The sequence below is a fragment of the Protopterus annectens genome, chromosome 2.part2, assembly GCF_019279795.1.
Source record: "Protopterus annectens isolate FY-2018-M chromosome 2.part2, PAN1.0, whole genome shotgun sequence".
NCBI classification, from domain to species: domain Eukaryota; kingdom Metazoa; phylum Chordata; order Ceratodontiformes; family Protopteridae; genus Protopterus; species Protopterus annectens.
Window position 1 is genome coordinate 293,781,590 of NC_056730.1, and position 17,303 is coordinate 293,798,892.

At 45.0% G+C, this 17,303-nt stretch overlaps 1 protein-coding gene across 1 annotated transcript in view; it reads left to right on the top strand.

Annotated features, from left to right (window-relative positions):
* Positions 1–17,303, top strand: part of CHD1 (chromodomain helicase DNA binding protein 1) — a gene marked incomplete in the record, with an annotated part of 4,694,407 nt that overhangs the window by 1,600,772 nt on the left and 3,076,332 nt on the right. The window contains 1 exon segment of the mRNA XM_044063873.1: positions 6,641–6,730. Coding sequence (XP_043919808.1) covers positions 6,641–6,730 — 90 coding nt within the window.

Here is a 17,303-nt window from a genome sequence, read left to right on the forward strand (position 1 = left end):
TTGAGCCAACTAGCAATTCTACTTTACAGTTGTGTACTTGGAAGACTGTACTGTTGGTGGCCATCACTTCTGCTAGGAGAGTTTCATGGCGTGCCCCCTCCCCCTACACTGTGTTCCACAAGGACAGGTTGACCTTGCGCACTAACCCTTCCTCATGCCTAAAGTGGTAAACAAACTGTCCTTAAATCATCTATTCACCTGCCTACCTTCTTCCCCTGTCCAACTAACAAATAGTGAGAGGATTCTCCATTCCCTGGATGTACACAGACAACGTAGTTTCTACCTAGACAAAAGTAAGTCCTTCACAAAATGACCAACTGTTTGTCTCCTTCCACCCCAGGGCTATGGGCAAGGCAGTTTCCAAGCAAACTATTTCAGGTTGGATCAGAAAATCCATTTCCTTATGCTACTCACAACATGGCAAATATTTACCCCATGTGGTGAGAGCTCATTTCACCAGAGGTATGGCTACTTCAAAAGCTTTCCTCAAAGGGCTGAACACAGCTTCCATTATGAAAGGTCCACTATTCAGACCTTCACCAGCCACTACAAGCTAGATCAAGTGTCCAGAGCCAGGGCAGGCTTTGCTAGGAGCAATCCTGCAGAGGTTTCTGGAATCTTCCACTTCTACCTCCCCCCTTCCCTCTAACTAGCTGTGGTACTCTCCCACAGTAAGAATACTGCAACATAGGAATAGAAGGACATAGAACAGTTGTGTAAAATCTTACCATAACCATAGATGTTCTTCGTGTTTCACTGTTGCAGTCATCACATTTGGGTTATCTGCTTGCAGGTAGCCCTCAGTCGGCCTGATTATCAAAGTCTTGGGTCCTGCGTCGGGTGCTGTCTCATCTTCCATGACGTCAGGTAGTCAGGGGTATAAAGCATGCAGCCGACGCCATTACATCAGTCTTTGCCGTGTGGTGCCCGAAGCAGAAGCAGTTCGCAAGTGCCAGTCGGCAGACTCCTGAAATTTTGATTTTCGAGTTACCCCGTTGGGGAAACTTTTTCTTGCTCAAAACAGATGTCAGTAAAAGTTAATTGTATTTCTTGTGGAAAACAAATACCTCATAAAGATTTTCATTCGTACTGCATTCCTTGCTTAAGCGCAGACCACGACATCCCTCGCTGTCAATTTTGTGCCTTATTCAAACCTCGAACTATTCGTCATCGGTTCATTTTCGCATCTAAATATTTTGGTATTCTGTTCAATTATCCAGAAATGGCTTCAGTAAGCCACCAGACTACCGACATGCCGAAAAAACTTAAAGATAAAGACAGAGGCTCATAGGTCCAAAGCTGACGACGGTGCTTCCGTTAAACTAGTCGCCAGTTCACCGGTACTCAGTGAGACGCTTTCGCAGCCGCTGATACCCACTACTTCAGATTCGCAGGCCTCTACTGAGACCCATTCGTTGTCTGGTATGCCGCGAGATGCTTCTTTGACTGCAGAACCTGCAGATGTCTCTTCCTTGAATGGGTCCGGAGCCGCTGTGCAGACACCGGCTTCTGAGGGTGTATTCAGGCCTACTGACTTGCATATTAAACCAACACCATCTTCTTCAAGGCCTAAATCTTGATCCATGACTAGAAAACCGACACCCAGACCGCATGTTCAGGCCCCTATGCCTAAAAAACAAATGATAAGAATGACTGAAGACCTTATTACTCTAATCAGGGGGAGGCTACCCTTTTCTCTCTGAGACCTAGAACTGATTTTCCTTCTGATTCTTCTGATCAGGATTCTGAAATTTCTGTTTTTTTCTGATGACCAAGAGTTGCCTTTATCTACCTATGAGGATTCTGATGCAGAGGACTCCATTCCCTCTGCTTCCCTTCCAGAGGTTTTCTCTTTTGGTGAAACTTTGCATACTGTTAGGGAGCATTTCCGCTGGGAAAGCCAGGATTACGGACTCCAAAAAGAGGCTTGGGGAATTCTTACTCCTACCTCAACACAGGCCTTTAGCTATCCCTCCTGTACTGGGCATTGTAGATGCTGCCTTCTTGGAGTCTAGCCTGGCCCCTGACACTTTACCCCCGGCTCCCAGAAAACCTAACGGGTATTACAAAAGTACCTGACTCTCTCAAGTTCCTCTCTAAGAATCCTACTGCAGATCCTGAGACCATTTCACAGGGACCCAAAGGCATTAAGGCTACTACTGCCAAAAACCCTACCCCCTCTGATAAAGATTCCAGGGCCCTGGATAGATGGGGTAAGAAGGTTTTCACTTCAGCAACTTTGGCCATTAGGGCCTTAAACTGCTAGTTTCATATGTTAAAAGTATCAGCAGCATATTATTGGATTGCTTAAACAGAAAATGATGTTGATTCCTGACTCTGCTGAAAATAAAGAATTACAGGATTTAATGCATTCTGCTGAACAAGTTGGAAAACATACTTTGCAATGTGGTTTTGATTCATTAGAGGCATCTTGCAGGGCTGCTGTCACTGGGTCTGTACTTAGCAGGCATGCTTTGCTTAAGGAGTAAACTTTAGTAGATCATGTTAAAGCTAAATTATTGGATGCTCCCTTAAACCAAGACCGCCTGTTTGGCAAACAAGCAGAATAATTACTTAAAAAGATGGAAACTGTTAAAGATTTCCTGCAAGTACAGCCTCAGATTTAGTAGGCACTGGCCTTCTAAGAATTGGTCCTTTCCTGCCTCTTCCATTCCTTCTCAGTCCAAACCCAGAACCAGCAGACCACCCAGGCTTCAGTCTAAAGGTACTCACAGGTATTAGCATTGGGGGGCTCCCACTTCCAAAGCTGGAAGTAGTAAGACACCCTCCTATGGTAAACTGTCACAATGACTTAACTTTAAACCTTCCAAGCCCTGCTCAACTGACTGTTCCTTTAGGGGGAAAGATCGCCCTGCATGCAAAAAACTGGGAGCTCATTACCCAAGACAAATGGGTTTTAAATGTAGTTTTCCAAGGATGCAGATTCCACTTCCACTCCTTACCAACCCCAAACGGTTGGCCAGACCTACCCCCAAATCAGTGGGCAGAGGCTCAAAAGCAGGTTCTGTCTCTTCTAAGCATCAAGGCTATATTCATCCTGTCCCAGAAGAAGAATGGGGGAAAGGTTTTTACTGAAGACTTTTCCTGGTTCCCAGAAAGGATAATTCCTGGAATCCTATCCTGGACCTGTCTATCCTAAGCACCTTTTTGGTAATCCCAAAATTCAAAATGCTAACTCTTCATCAGCTGCTTCCCATGCTAGGCAAAAATGCCTGGTTGGCAACACTGGATTTAAAGGATGCATACCTGCACATCCCAATCAGAGAATCTTGCAGAAGATGCTGATGCTTCAGAGCAGGCTACATGCACTATCAGTTCTCTGCACTGCCCTTTGGCTTATCTACTGCACCCAGGGTATTCACAAAGTGCCTAGCTCCAGTCATTGCATTTTGCAGGCAAAGAAATATTCAAATATACCCATACCTGGACGATAGTCTAATTCAGACAGAAAGCCAGGACATACTATTAAATCTGGCATTTGTAAAGAAATTACTAACAGCCTACTTCAAACTACTGGCCACAAAGACCCAGCTATCTGCAAAGAAAATTCTGCAAGCCCTGGGGTTCATGGCCTCTTGCATTCTACTAATTCCATATGCAAGACTGCATATGAGGAAACTGCAATGGTATCTAAAAAGCCTATGGTGTCAACATTCTCAGGACATAGAATCAATGATTCCTGTCATCCCTTGTCTAACAACAGAGTTCCTTTGGTGGGCAGAGGCCTGCCACCTCAACAAGGGACTGCCATTCACTCTACCCCCTGCCACCCAAACCCTAACAACAGATGCATCAGACTATGCATGGGGGGCTCATTTGGCAGGGCAATGCATTCAGGGCAAATGGAACCCAAGTCAAATGCACCTGCATATCCATCAAAAAGAAATGTTAGCTGTACAGAATGCTATGACAGTCTTCAAGGACCACGTTCTTCCAGGACAGTTATTGGTAAAGATTGACAACACTACTGTTACGTGGTGCATAAACAAGCAGGGGGGAACCTACTCATACCCTCTCTGCAGACTAGCCATGACTCTGTGGAACACAGCCTTGAGCTACCAAGTGCACCTACAAGTTCAGTTCCTGCCCGAGTGGAAACTGGAACCAAAAATATTCAACATTTTGAGAAACAAATGTAGGAGCCCAGATATAGACCTGTTTGCCTCCCCTCAGAACTACCAATTGGACAAATTCTGTACAAGGGCTCCCCACAGACAAGCTTGGAAAGTGGATGCCCTGTCCTTCACCTTGAAAAACCTATCAGTCTATGCCTTTCCCCCCCCTGCCTCTCCTCTCCAAAGTACTACTAAAGATCAAACAGGACAAACAAGGACAATACTGATTGCACCAGACTGGCCACGCCAACACTGGTACCCCCTCTTGCGCAGTATGTCACTGCTGGAACCATGGCACCTGCCTCAGACCCCTGCCCTGCTGTCCCAGCAGGAGGGCCAGATTCTGCACCCACAGCTTCAAACCCTGAACCTTGCAGCCTGGCTAATTACCTGATCTCTCCTTTACCATCCCTCAGTAAGCAAGTGATGGATGTCATTCTGGAGGCAAGGAGGCCTAGTACTAGAAAATCCTATGCTGAAAAATGGAAAATACTCTGTTCCTGGAGCCAGACTCAGGGAATGGGCACAACAGTGCCCAATTTACCGCACATTCTTCAATACTTAACTGCGATGCTTCACAAGGGCCTTTCCTTTTCTTCCATCAAAATTCATGCCTCTGCCATTTCAGCACATTATAATACAGAGCCAACCCTCTTCTCTCATCCACTGCTGAAGCAATTCCTTAGAGGGGCCAAAAACTTAAGGCCACTCAGAAGAGCCCCTACTCCAGCCTGGGACCTTAACTTTGTATTGGAAAAGTTCTCTCTGCCTCCCTTTGAACCAGCTGCAAATGCAGAGCTGAAATTCCTTTCTTGGAAAACAGCCTTCCTTCTAGCCATCACTTCAGCAAGAAGGGTGTCTGAATTACAGGCCCTCATGGCAGTGGAGCCTATAGTCTTTCATGCAGACAGGGTGTCCCTCAGGACCAATCCTTCCTTTATGCCCAAGGTGGTATCCAGTGTTGGCCTTTAATCAGTCCATTCATTTGCCAACCTTCTTTTCTAATCCACAGAACAAAGGGGAACGAATACTGCACTTCTTGGACGTGCACAGACAACTTAGATTTTACTTGGACAGGACTAAGCCTCTCAGGAAATCTGAACAGCTGCTGGTTGCATTTGCTGCAGGGGCAGAGGGGAAGGCCGTTTCAAAGCAAACCATTTCTAAGTGGATAGGCCATTGCATTCATTTCTGCTATAAGCACCATGGAAAACTTACCCCATAGGGGATAAGACCACATTCCACCAGGGCTGCATCTACCTGTACAGCCTTTCTTAGAGGTGTCCCTACCAGGGGCATCCTAGAAGCTGCTACCTGGAGTTCTGTACATACCTTCACCAATTATTACCACTTGCCAATTTTTTTTAAATCCAGAGCTGACTTTGCCACTGCAGTCTTGCAGGGCCTTATAGCTGGTCCTAATGCTATCCATTGGCCTACTACCTTCCTTAGCTTTGGGAATCTACTCAAATGTGATGACTGCAACAGTGAAACACGAAGAACATAGTTCAGTTGTATACACTTACCATAAATGTAGATGTTTGAGTGTATTCACTGTTGCAGTCCTGGTTACCCTCCCTCCAGACCCCTGACTTCTACTAACTATACCTCTATTCTTGTTTACCATGCTTAAAGCTTTCTGGTGTGTTTACTTTTTGTTGGAGGTGTAACCTTGTTTATAATTGCTTCCCGTTATGGGGGCACCTGACATCTGGGGAAAGCAAAACTGATGTAATGGCATCTGCTGCATGCTTTATACCCCTGATTACCTGACGTCATGGAAGATGAGACAGCAACCAACGCAGGACCCAAGATTTTGATAATCAGGCTGAATGAGAGCTACCTGCAAGCAGATAACCAACGTGTGATGACTGCAACAGTGAATACACTCGAACATCTACATTTATGGTAAGTGCACACAACCGTACTATGTCCTTCTCTTACATGTTGCAGTATTCCATCACTCCCACCTTCCCCCTGCATTAAGTTTGGACTACGGACCTAGCTCCTAGCTATTATGAAGCTCTACCCTTCACCAAGAGCAACTAGCCAGCATATGAGACTTGACGCGTCTGGCTGACAATCGCTTATTACTCTCTTTGGGGTGGTCTGTCTAGCTTTCAAGTTCTGAGGTCTGTGCGTGCAGACATCACATTTAAGGTCCCTGGTTTATGGCCCTACATGTGACTTCCCACACACCTACAGCAACCAGTCTTAAGCTTTTGTATAGACGTTGACGTCGGGTCACCTGAGGCGGGAAATCCCACAGTGAGAACACTGCAACATGGAAGAGAAGGACGTCTATGGTTATGGTAAGATTTTACACAACTATTCTTTAAGCAAAGTGTGTAATAAGAGCATATTTTAAAATATTAGGTGTTCATGCATACAAATGTCTTGCTAAGTAGGCAACAGCCTGTGCAAGCCATATTTCAGTAATTTAAGAAACAGCTCATGGTTTGAAAGGATACAGTAATGATTTGTACTTTTTTTTTTATTTTTAGATTAAAACTCATGAGTGGATGCATCCTCAGACTAAGCGGCAGAAGGTCAACATTTTATTGACTACTTATGAAATTCTCCTTAAGGATAAGGTAGGCAGTGGACATTCTCCATTCAGATACTTTTTGCTCTGTAGTTTTTCAAGTATGTATGTTTACAGTGTAATATGATGATCTGTAGGTGTCTGTCTTTAAGGTATTGGAGGTCTTTCATTAGTGATTATTACTGCCAGCCCACCATTACTTGTGAACCACACAGTCCCTTAAGAAAGTGGACATTGACCATAGGCCCCGTAAGCATTTTTCTCTCGGTAATAGATGTTTTGCAGAATGTTCACTGGAGTTGCTTGATTTGTTGCTTTTTGGTGCATTTAACTGGTCTGTCTGGTGGATACTGTTCAGTGGGATAAGGATGTCATTTACGAAGAAACTTAATTCTGTACTATTTTTAAGTTTTTTGCATATGATTGTGAGCCATGTAGCTTAACCATACCAATGTTCAAATGTATTAATGAGAGAATAGCATGTCACTCGAGATCAGTGTTGAAAATATGACAAGTGGTACAGGGATTATAAGAAAAATGAACACCTTCTGTGTAGAAGTTCTCATTTTTTGACTGTTTTCATCATGTTTAGTCCCACATATGTATGGGCTTCCTCAAAGAATTGAAAAAGGATTTACTTTTACTTTAAGATATTTGTCTCCATCTACATCTTTAACTTGTAAGGATCTTATTGCTTCCAATTCATTGTAGGAGCATAATGGTGTATAGATTACTGTGATTATGCCAGTGCAGATTGAAATCTCAATTTGTCTTGTCAGAGCTATGCTTTTAACTCAATTTTCCATACAACCACTGAAAGATACATGTCCATCACTTTGAGAAACTGAGTGATGGCTTATCTGCCAATGCTAGCACATCCATTATGGCATCTGTGAGCTCACCAATAGATGTTGGGTCCTACATTGTATCCACTGTTAAAGAACCAGTATGGACTGAAACTGAAAAAATAGTTTTCATGTTTCACTGTTGCAGTCCTGACTTGTGGGATTTCTTGGTGTGGAAGCCCTTGGCCTGCCTGACTACCAGAGTAAAAATCTACCTTCTCCAAAGGATGGCATATGCCCCTACCCTTATGTCAATACGCCTCGGTATAAAGGGAGCCAGCCGATGCCATGTATAAAGGGAGCCAGCCAATGCCATGATATCAGTGATGTTATGTAGTCCTATTTCGCCGTAATTTTTGCTGGATGGGTTCGACTCGAGGCTAGCCCCTATCCAATGGTGCCTCACAGCAAATCCCCAGATCTCGTTTGCCGCGAAAGTTTCGAGGTTGTCTTTTACTGACTCATTGGCTATGTAAAATTGTTTTTTGCTATATTTATTCTTTTCCTACTTTTTTCCATTATAGATATATATATATGTATATATATATATATATATATATATATATATATATATATATATATATATATATATATATATAGTTGCTTGTCTCTTGTGTGACTGTTTTTGAAAGTTCTTCAACCCCTACCCCCCCTTAGGACTGTACGACCTGTTTAAGTTAGAGGGTCGTAGTGCCCGTTTAAGTTAGAGGGCCGTTCCTCCCTGTGTGTGTGACTGTTAACTTTTTTTTTTTTTTTTAATCTTTTTCTCTCCTCACTTATTATTGTAGTTAATACCTTTAATATTATCTAATTTATCTTTCGATTCTGGAAATGTCAAAAGATAAAGATAAGGAGCATAAGGATCATCGCCCTTCGGGGTTCAAAATGTGAGATAGGTGTGTGCAGAAATGGCTGTTACAGACAGCCACACCAGTTGCGTGTATTGCCTTGGTGAAGCCCATTTGCATGAACCCTGCACCTTTTGTCACGCATTTAGCACTAGAGTTTTAAATGAGAGAAAGAGGAGACTCATGGACAGGAGTCTCATGACCAGTTCCTTCCAGGAACAGCTGGAACTTGGTCAGACAGCTCCAAAATCCTGTAAGAGAAAATCATCGGAGCAGACAAAAAAGACCAAAGCGTCGGAGCCAAGAAGTTCTGGTTACGACTCAGCTTCATCTGTTTCAGTGCCGTTGATTTCATTGGTTCCTAGACCGTCTTTGGTACCGAAAATTTTGCCTGACATCGAGGCGCATTGAGATCTCCTATTTTGGAGAGAAGGAGGTCTCCTCCTGTCTCCACCAGATTCTCCAGGACCTTATCAGATGAGGACATCGAGAGGGTAGTGAAGAGGTTGCTTTCGGATCCAGCTCTGGCAAGAAAATTGGCCCCTCCAGACCCAAAGTTCTCGGCGCCAACCCCCTTATCAACAACTGTTCCTCCTCCAACTGCTTCGCTCTCGGAGCCTATTACTTCGGGTTCCTCTGTCTTGGACCTTTCAGATCCGGGGATTCAACCTGTTTCCTCAGAGCCAATTACTCTATCCTCGATGGCTCAGTCTGGAGCCGAGGGTTCTGGGAGCCGACTCTATCGTGTCGACTCCGAGGGGGACAGTCACCCTGGGTTCTTGTCTGAACCGACCCTCCCTCTCGGAGCCTCGGCTCGACTCAGTTCTGCTCCCACTTCATCTTCGGAGCCATTCCTTCTTGCTATGATTCAACCATCCGCCCCCTCAGAGCAGAGGTCTTCTTCGGAGCGAGGGGGGGGGGAGGCTTTCAATGCTATAATGAACGCTTTATCCTCTGCCAAAGCCATTCCATTGGAACCTGTGTCTCACCAGCAGCAGGCAGGAACCCCCTCCGCCACCCCACAGTGTAGGGAACCAGAGGCCCAAGGAGCCCCTATTAGAGGTGCCCCCTCTTCTGAGAACTCCCCAGATTATCCCACTGGAGAGCTCCCTTGGAAGAGGCTGTGTAAGAGGAAGCATGTCAACTTACCTGAGTGTCACGTCAGACACTGATTTAGAGGAATCGGAAGGGTCCCCTAGATCCCCCTCTGAGGATGTCTCTCTTTCTGACATCCTAGAAATCCTTAGAGGGGTGATTGGAAGACCTCTAACCCTACTGAAGATGAATCAGTGTTTCTTGAGGCCTTTGGTTCCCGACCTTCCACCTCCTGGGTGATACCTTATGACCAACTTTTGGGGGTCATATCGGGGAAAGCATGGACCTCTCCAGATTCCATGGAAACCGTCCCGAGGAGGCCAAATAAGTTTATGACAGCACCTGAGGACAAGTCTTCCCTTAGTAAGGGAGTTCCAGTTGATGCTATGGTGATAGCAGCAGCCGCCAAGAAGGAATTATCGGAGCGTCTTCTAATATCCATCCTCCTAACAAGGAGTCCAGGACGATGGATAGGTACGGGAAACTTACTTTTTCTTCAGCGGTATTTGCACTAAGATTGCTGAATTACCCGACTCATTTTACTCGTCTTCAGACGGATCTCCTGCAAGAGTTAGGAGACACCCTCCAGGGTTCAGTAGCTCCGAGTTCCATGGATAAGGTTTCTACGCAGCTCTCCACCCTTACTTCCATAGCTAACTCCTCCATGAGGCTGATCTCATATGCGGCAGATGGAGCGAGTAAGGCAGCTGCAGCAGGAATATCCCTCAGGAGACATTCGTGGGTGCGTCTTTGTAATTTTACGGAATCCTTCAAGTCTTCCTTCACTAATGTTCCCCTTGATGGTTCATCTCTTTTTGGACCCCAAGTGAGAGAGACTTTGACTAGGTGCGAGCAGGAAGGGAAAACCTTATCTGCTGTCAGAGTCCGTTTCTCTTTCCCATGCAGACCCTATCCCAAGGGTAATACAGGAGGGAAAATGTGGTTCCGCAAATCCCAAAAAGGTTTCCCTCAGGCACAAGGTCAACCCTCCCCCAGAGGCAGAGGAGGGAGGATATAATGGAAGACACCACCCTCGCGGCAGAGGAGGTCCGCAACATCAGGGAGACAGAGAAGCTTTCTCTGATCGTCCCTTCCATCGACCCTGAAGGGTTGCCCGACTGTCTGTCTCTGGAGGCAGTCTGAGGTAGTCTTATCGCTGTACCCAAGCGCCTGGCTAACTATCACTCAAGATCGTTGGGTGTACACAATAATATCCAGAGGTTACCTATTTCCCTTTATTTCCGAACCCCCAACAAACTGGTCTCTACTAGACGTACCGCCCATCCTACTAGACCGTGCAACATCAGAGGTCATCTCGTTGCTGCAAAAAAGTCATCCAAGAAGTCCCCGCAGAGCAAGTAGGATCTGGAACTTCGAAGTTCCGAATGGTCACTCTGCAGTCGATATTTCCATTTATCGGGAAAGACAACTGGATGTGCTCAATCGATCTCCAGGATGCATACTACCACATCAAAATGGACAGGCGCTCCAAGAGACACTTGCGCTTCCGGCTGGGAGCCAGTCATTTTCAGTTCAGAACACTGCCCTTTGGCCTCACTACAGCCCCCAGTGTGTTTACCAAATGTATGGCAGTGACGTCAAGGATTCCAGGTGTTTCTGTACGTAGACGACTGGCTCCTCACTGCTACCACCAAGCATCAGCTCATAAGTCCAGGGACGAAACCCTATCCTTGTACACCAGTCTAGGCATCACTGTCAACCTACAAAAGTCAGTCTTATCTCCCTCGCAGCACATTGTATATTTAGGCTCAGAAATAGACACACCACTATGTCAGTAAGGCTAACACAGGAAAGAGTGGAGTCTTTATGCAGTCAGCTCAGATCCTTGCTAAACAAACAGAGTTCAGCCAAAGTAGTCCTTCAAGTCTTAGTGACTATGGCATCCGCCATCCTATTAGTTCCTCTTGCTCATCTAAACAAGGATTCTCCAGTGGCTGCTATTTGCACAATGGTCGATGCAAGACCTTCCATTTTCTCACCAGATATTGATAAACGCATGCAGAAAGGATCTGACATGGTGGTTACACACAAGAGAGAGCAGTTCTGACAATGGATGCTTCCCAGATAGGGTGGGGGGGCATTATCTGGGAATGACAGTCCAAGGTACTTGGCAGAACCACTTGCACATCAATGTTCCGCAGATGAGAGCGGTGCTGTATGCATTGCAAGCACTTCACAGCTCCCTTCCCAACGGGATGATTGCGATTCAGTCAGCCAAACATGTCTGTCGTGTGGTACATAAACAAGAAGTGGGAACCAAGTCTTACCCACTTTGCCGAGAGTCCTTAAGAGTTTGGAAATGGGCGATGGATACTCAACGCTTCCTGATAGCAATGCATATCCCAGGGAAAGCCAATGTAATTCAAATGCAACAGTCAAAAGATATACACATGCGCTGGAGAATAAACCACTTTATATTCGATAAAATAATAAAATAAAATAACAAAACACAGCAAAGCTTTGCTGTGTTTTGTTATTTTATTTTATTATTTTATCTAATATAAAGTGGTTTATTCTCCAGCGCCTGTGTATAAAGCCAATGTAATAGCAGACAAACTCAGCCGAGCAATTCTGATGCCTTACGCGTGGTCCCTGAATCCTGTGGTTGCGAATTAAATATTTTACAGATGGGGCCAGCCTTGCTGCGATCCATTTGCCACTCTCCTGAACACCAAATGCAGCAGCTACTTTGTCCTCATTCCCCATACGGGGATGTCACCCAGGGATGCTCTAGTTCACGATTGGCCCCTGGGAATTCTTTATGCCTTTGCTCCTTTTCCACTCATCCTCAAAGTAATACAGAAAACAAGACAGTTGAGAGTTCCTTGATCCTCATTGCTCCTTACTGGCCTCGACAAGTTTGGTTTCCCTTCCTGTGGCCCTACCTCTTGGAGGAACCATGGATTTTGGACCCATCTCCAGATCCCCTGATTCATCAATCGGGACAGTTCCACCCCTCCATCCACACCCTCAAATTGACAGCATGGCTGCTCCAGTTCCACGAATAGCCAAGTGTATTCCTCTATCCCCTGCGGTCAAATACATTCTAATTTCATCCCATAAACCTGACACTCAAACTATATTCCAGCAAATGGAAAAGGTTTTCCCTTTGGCTACGAATTGGGGCTTAGATCCATATACAGCTCCTATAGAATCTATTTTATCCATCCTAGCGTCAGTTTTTCATGAAGGAGCGGCAGCCGCTACAGTTAGAGTTCAGTTAGCTGCTATTTCCAATTTCCACTTTCCACTTTGGTTTCATGGGAAATCCAATCATGCAGGACTCCTTGTGTAAAACTTTCTTAAAAGGAGTTCTTCTCAGGCCTCCAATAAAACCACCACTAGAACCCTGGGACTTAAACTTAGTCCTCTCATCTTTGATGTCTGCACCCTTTGAGCCATCCTTGTCATCGGACCTAAAATTGTTATCCATGGAAAACATTATTCTTTGTAGCCATAACATCTGCTAGGAGAGTTTCAGAATTGCAAGCTCTAATTATTCAACCTCATTACATTATCTTTCACAAGGATAGAGTCTCTCAGGACAAACCCTTCCTTTCTTCCCAAAGTATGCTCAGAGCACAATCTGAATACTATCATTGAGTTACCTGTGTTTTTTCCAAACCACTCTAAATCAGAGTATAGACTGCACCAGTTAGATGTTCACAGAATACTCCGGTTTTATATGCACAGGACTAAAGAATTCTGGAAATCTGATCAACTTTTTGTTTTCTTTTCTGACGAAAAGAAAGGCTTGCCTGTTTCTAAGATTACTCTTTCAAAATGACTTTCGGATTGCATATCCTTTGCTTGTCAACAAGCTGGTAGAAATTACCTGTCAAAGTTAAAGGTCGCTCTACTAGGGCTGTAGCTACTTCATGTGACTTTAGATCTAGGCTCCCAGTTGATACTATATGTGCAGCAGCTACTTGGGCAAGATCACATACGTTTGTCACTCATTACACAATGGATTTGGCCTCCTGGGATAGGTCTTCCTTTGGGTCCACTGTGTGCTAAAGAGTCTCTTCGCTTGAGCCACCCAGGTTATAGGTGCTAGGGACACTGTCCCATCCAGCAAGAATTACGGCGAGATAGGACTACATAACATAAAGAAGTTAAGTACTTAACATAACGTTTCATGTTTGTAGTCCATCTCTCCTCTATTCTTGCGTCCCTCCAACCCCCTTCTTGTTTCTGGGGGATCTGGTGGACTATTCTGGTGCTGTCTGACATTGTTCTTTTTATTATCCACCTGAAATGGATTATATTTCTAAATCTTTTGCTGAATTTATACAGCTCTTATATTACTCTTACCTGATAGGTATTTTATTGCTTTCTTGCAAACTAGATCTAGGGATTTGCCGTGAGGCACCATTGGATAGGGGCTAGCCTCGAGCCAGTAAAAGCTCTCGAGCTTTAGTATCAGCCAAGTCGGAGCCGAATATCTGCTCCGAACCCATCCAGCAAGAATATAGGTGAGATGGACTACAAACATGGAACGTTATGGTAAGTACATAACTTCATTGGTCGGTCCACACCAGTGAGAAGTCTTCTTAAGCTAAGCGTCCTGTTTGGGAACTCTTTCTTGCTTTAACTCATTGCAGATCAGGCTAACATTTGTCTCTGCTGTGGTAGGCAAGTCCCACACAAAGACTTTCATATGTTGTCACCTTAGTAGGCCTGGATCACAACGCCTCTAGTTGCCATTTTTGCACCTGTTTCAATTCTAGGATTATCATGCTTAGGGCAGAAGTCTTAGCTAGGCATCTTAGTCTGCCTTCTTCTTTACATCATTCAGTGGCGTCCATCAGTCGTCCCAAGGTTGAGCTTCCTTAGTGTAAGAAGGACAATGAAAAAAGAAGCTTAAGTCCTCGGATGAAAACCATTCATGTTCTGATGGTCCCCCATGTCTCTCTATCTGTGAAGAAGGCGAGGTATTTTCACAGCCCTCTTCTGCACCAAGGTGGTGGTGCAGGCCTCTGTCGAAACCCTTACAGAGTCTGACATGCTGTCAGATCCCTCAGCTCCTACATAGGCCATTTCAGTTCAACTGTTGGGTCTGGAGTCACTCAGCAAATCTCTGCATCTGACAAGCGATCTTGGACCAGCAGCATTGCTTCACAGCGTCAGTCTGCATCTGTTCTGCCTTACAGAGAGACTGGCGTCAGGATTCCAGACGTACCTAGGCCCAAGGCCAAAGCTACTCCGTAGAAAAGTTCTACCTCGTGTCCTATGCCTAGGCTTACTGGCTCTCACTTAGCAGGTTATCTGCAAGACTTGGTCAGGTTAGCTGAAGCCCTTATATCATTAGTTAGAGCTAGGCAACCCCCTTTGGAGTCTTCTCCAGGGAAAAGGAAGAGGGATCGTACCTCTGAAGTTTATTCTGAACCTCCTGATTCAGATGAGGATTCTGACCAAGAAGAGACTATTCTTGAAGAGGGACCCGTCTTTACTTCTTTTGAAGATTCAGATTCCGAGGAAAATCTGCTGTCAGCTTCACCTCCTAAAGACATCTCTCTTGGGAAATACTTCATGCCATGAGGGAGCATTTCCAGTGGGAGGCCCAGGAATACACACAGTCTGAAAAGAGGGGTATGGAGTTCCTTGACCTCCCAGAACACGAACCTTTGTCTAATGTCCTTCTATTCCCATATTGCAGTTTTAATAACTTGAGAGATTCCCCACCTAGGTGACCCGAATGTCCGGCCTGTATACCAAAGACTTTTCTACTGCAGTGTACTTGTGATGTTGCACACAGACAAGCAGCCAACATAGGCCATAAAAGTGACATCTGCATGTACCTCCATCCTTAGAACTTTTCTGTCTCTAGTCCGAACGCCATCTACTGTTCTTCTGATTGCCGAGCGGTTTCTGTTTCAGATAAGTGCCCTGTTGGGGAATTTATTTGTATTTTTTCCAGCTGCATGTTTTTTTCATGGTTAATGTCATCTAAGAAAGGCAGGTGCCACTATGGAAGACAAATTTCACACAAAAATGACCATCATCAGAGTCTTTTCTGTTTGGGGTCCACTTACGAATATAAGGCTTGCGTGATCTGTTAGGCATTTGTCCCTAAAATGCTTCGCAGTCGTCTTTCTGCCTTGAGACTCGGACCCCAGTGACTAGTGCTTGCAGTGGAAGGTGTGTCAGGTCTGTCTGGTGAGCCGCCGAAGAAAAAGGTAAAAAACAAAGGCCTGAATGTCCAGGTGCACTTCTGAACCGGGACATCCCTCTAGAAGCCAGTGAAGACCTGGAGGTCTGTTTGGTGCTTGGTTTTCTTCCTGCAGCTGGTACCGGTTTGGAAGATGTAAAGAAGAGTTCCATTTGCATGTCCCCAGAGGCCTTGCAGACGTGTGTTCAGGATGGTAAAGCAAGAACCATGGCCCATTACTTTGGACGTTCACTTAGTACCTGTCCTGGCTTAGCTATTCAAGATGGTCCATCTGTGCAGGAACCCAAGCCTATGTCGGTCCATCAGTCCTAGCACAGGGCTGTTCCTCCCTCGTTAAAGAAACAAAAACATGTTTCATTTTCTCAGGATCCTTCTCCAGGCTGGCAAGCCTTTTCCCAAGGATTTCTTAATGCTTTCCTAGCACTAAGACTCTACTCCAGTTTCTCCTCCTCCCTCTTTACATAGGAGTTTTGCTGTGGAACAGTAGGCCTCTGAGGAAGTAGTAGTTTCATATTCAGATGAGTCTTTAGCCTACTTAACATAAATTGACACCCCTCCCTGAGGTTATGATTGATTCCAACAGTGGGGACTCCCCTGAGGAAGACGCATCCTTTGGAGAGATTATTTCAAGGATGAGAGACTTTAAGTGGGAAAGCTCACAAGTGTCTGAAGTGCAGAAGAGGTGTTATGATCTCTTACAGATGGTCTCCCCTTCTCATTCAGCCATTTCTCCTGTACTTCCTGCTTTCCAGGAAGCTTTTCTTTGTCAAACCAGACTCTCAACCACCATCTCCAAAAATGCTGGACAGGTTCTATAAGGTCCCTGTTGACAGCAAGTATCTTTTCAAATAACCCCGTGCAGATCCGGCTGTGATTTCAGTGTCTGCAGATGAATCTTCCAGACTGCTACTCTCCACAACCCTTCTCCCCTCAGATAAAGACAGCAAAATGATGGAGAGGATAGGTATGAAAAGTTTGCACATCCTCTACTTTAGCTTTCAAGGCCATTAACTGTCAGACTCGAAAATATGTTCCGGCCCTGCTGTCACAGCTGTTGACAGATCTCCCCGACTCTGCAGCCAAAGCTCAGCTTACATCTCTTTGACAGCCTCTTCCCAATTAACTAGCCATTCCATTAAGTGTAGTTATGATGCAGCTGAGGTATCTGCTAGATCATCTGCATCAGAATCTGTCCTTAGGAGATATTCCTGCCTAAGATTGCAGCCTTTGCGTAATGATATAAAGGCAAAACTTATGGATGCATCTCTTGACAGTACTGCCGTTTTTGGTGCTAATGCTGCTGCCATTTTCAAAACTTGACAAGAAAGAGTTACAGGAACTGAAACATATTTTTGTGCCCCCAGTACCAAAGTGTTATAGGAATTATCCTTCCAAACCTCATTTTGTGAGGAAGAAGGTACACACTCCTCTCCTACTTCACAAGAAAGGTGCAAGCAGGCAAAGTTGTTCCAGATCACAACCAGTTTCTGCTCAAAAGTCCTCCTTTCCTGACAAGCCAGGTAGCCTGTGACTACCTGGCCAGTCTTTCCAGTATCCCTCTTTTCCAGCACCTCTCATTTTCTTCATTCGTGGACAAGTATCGACACAGACAAATGGGGCATTTCCATTGTTAAAAATGAC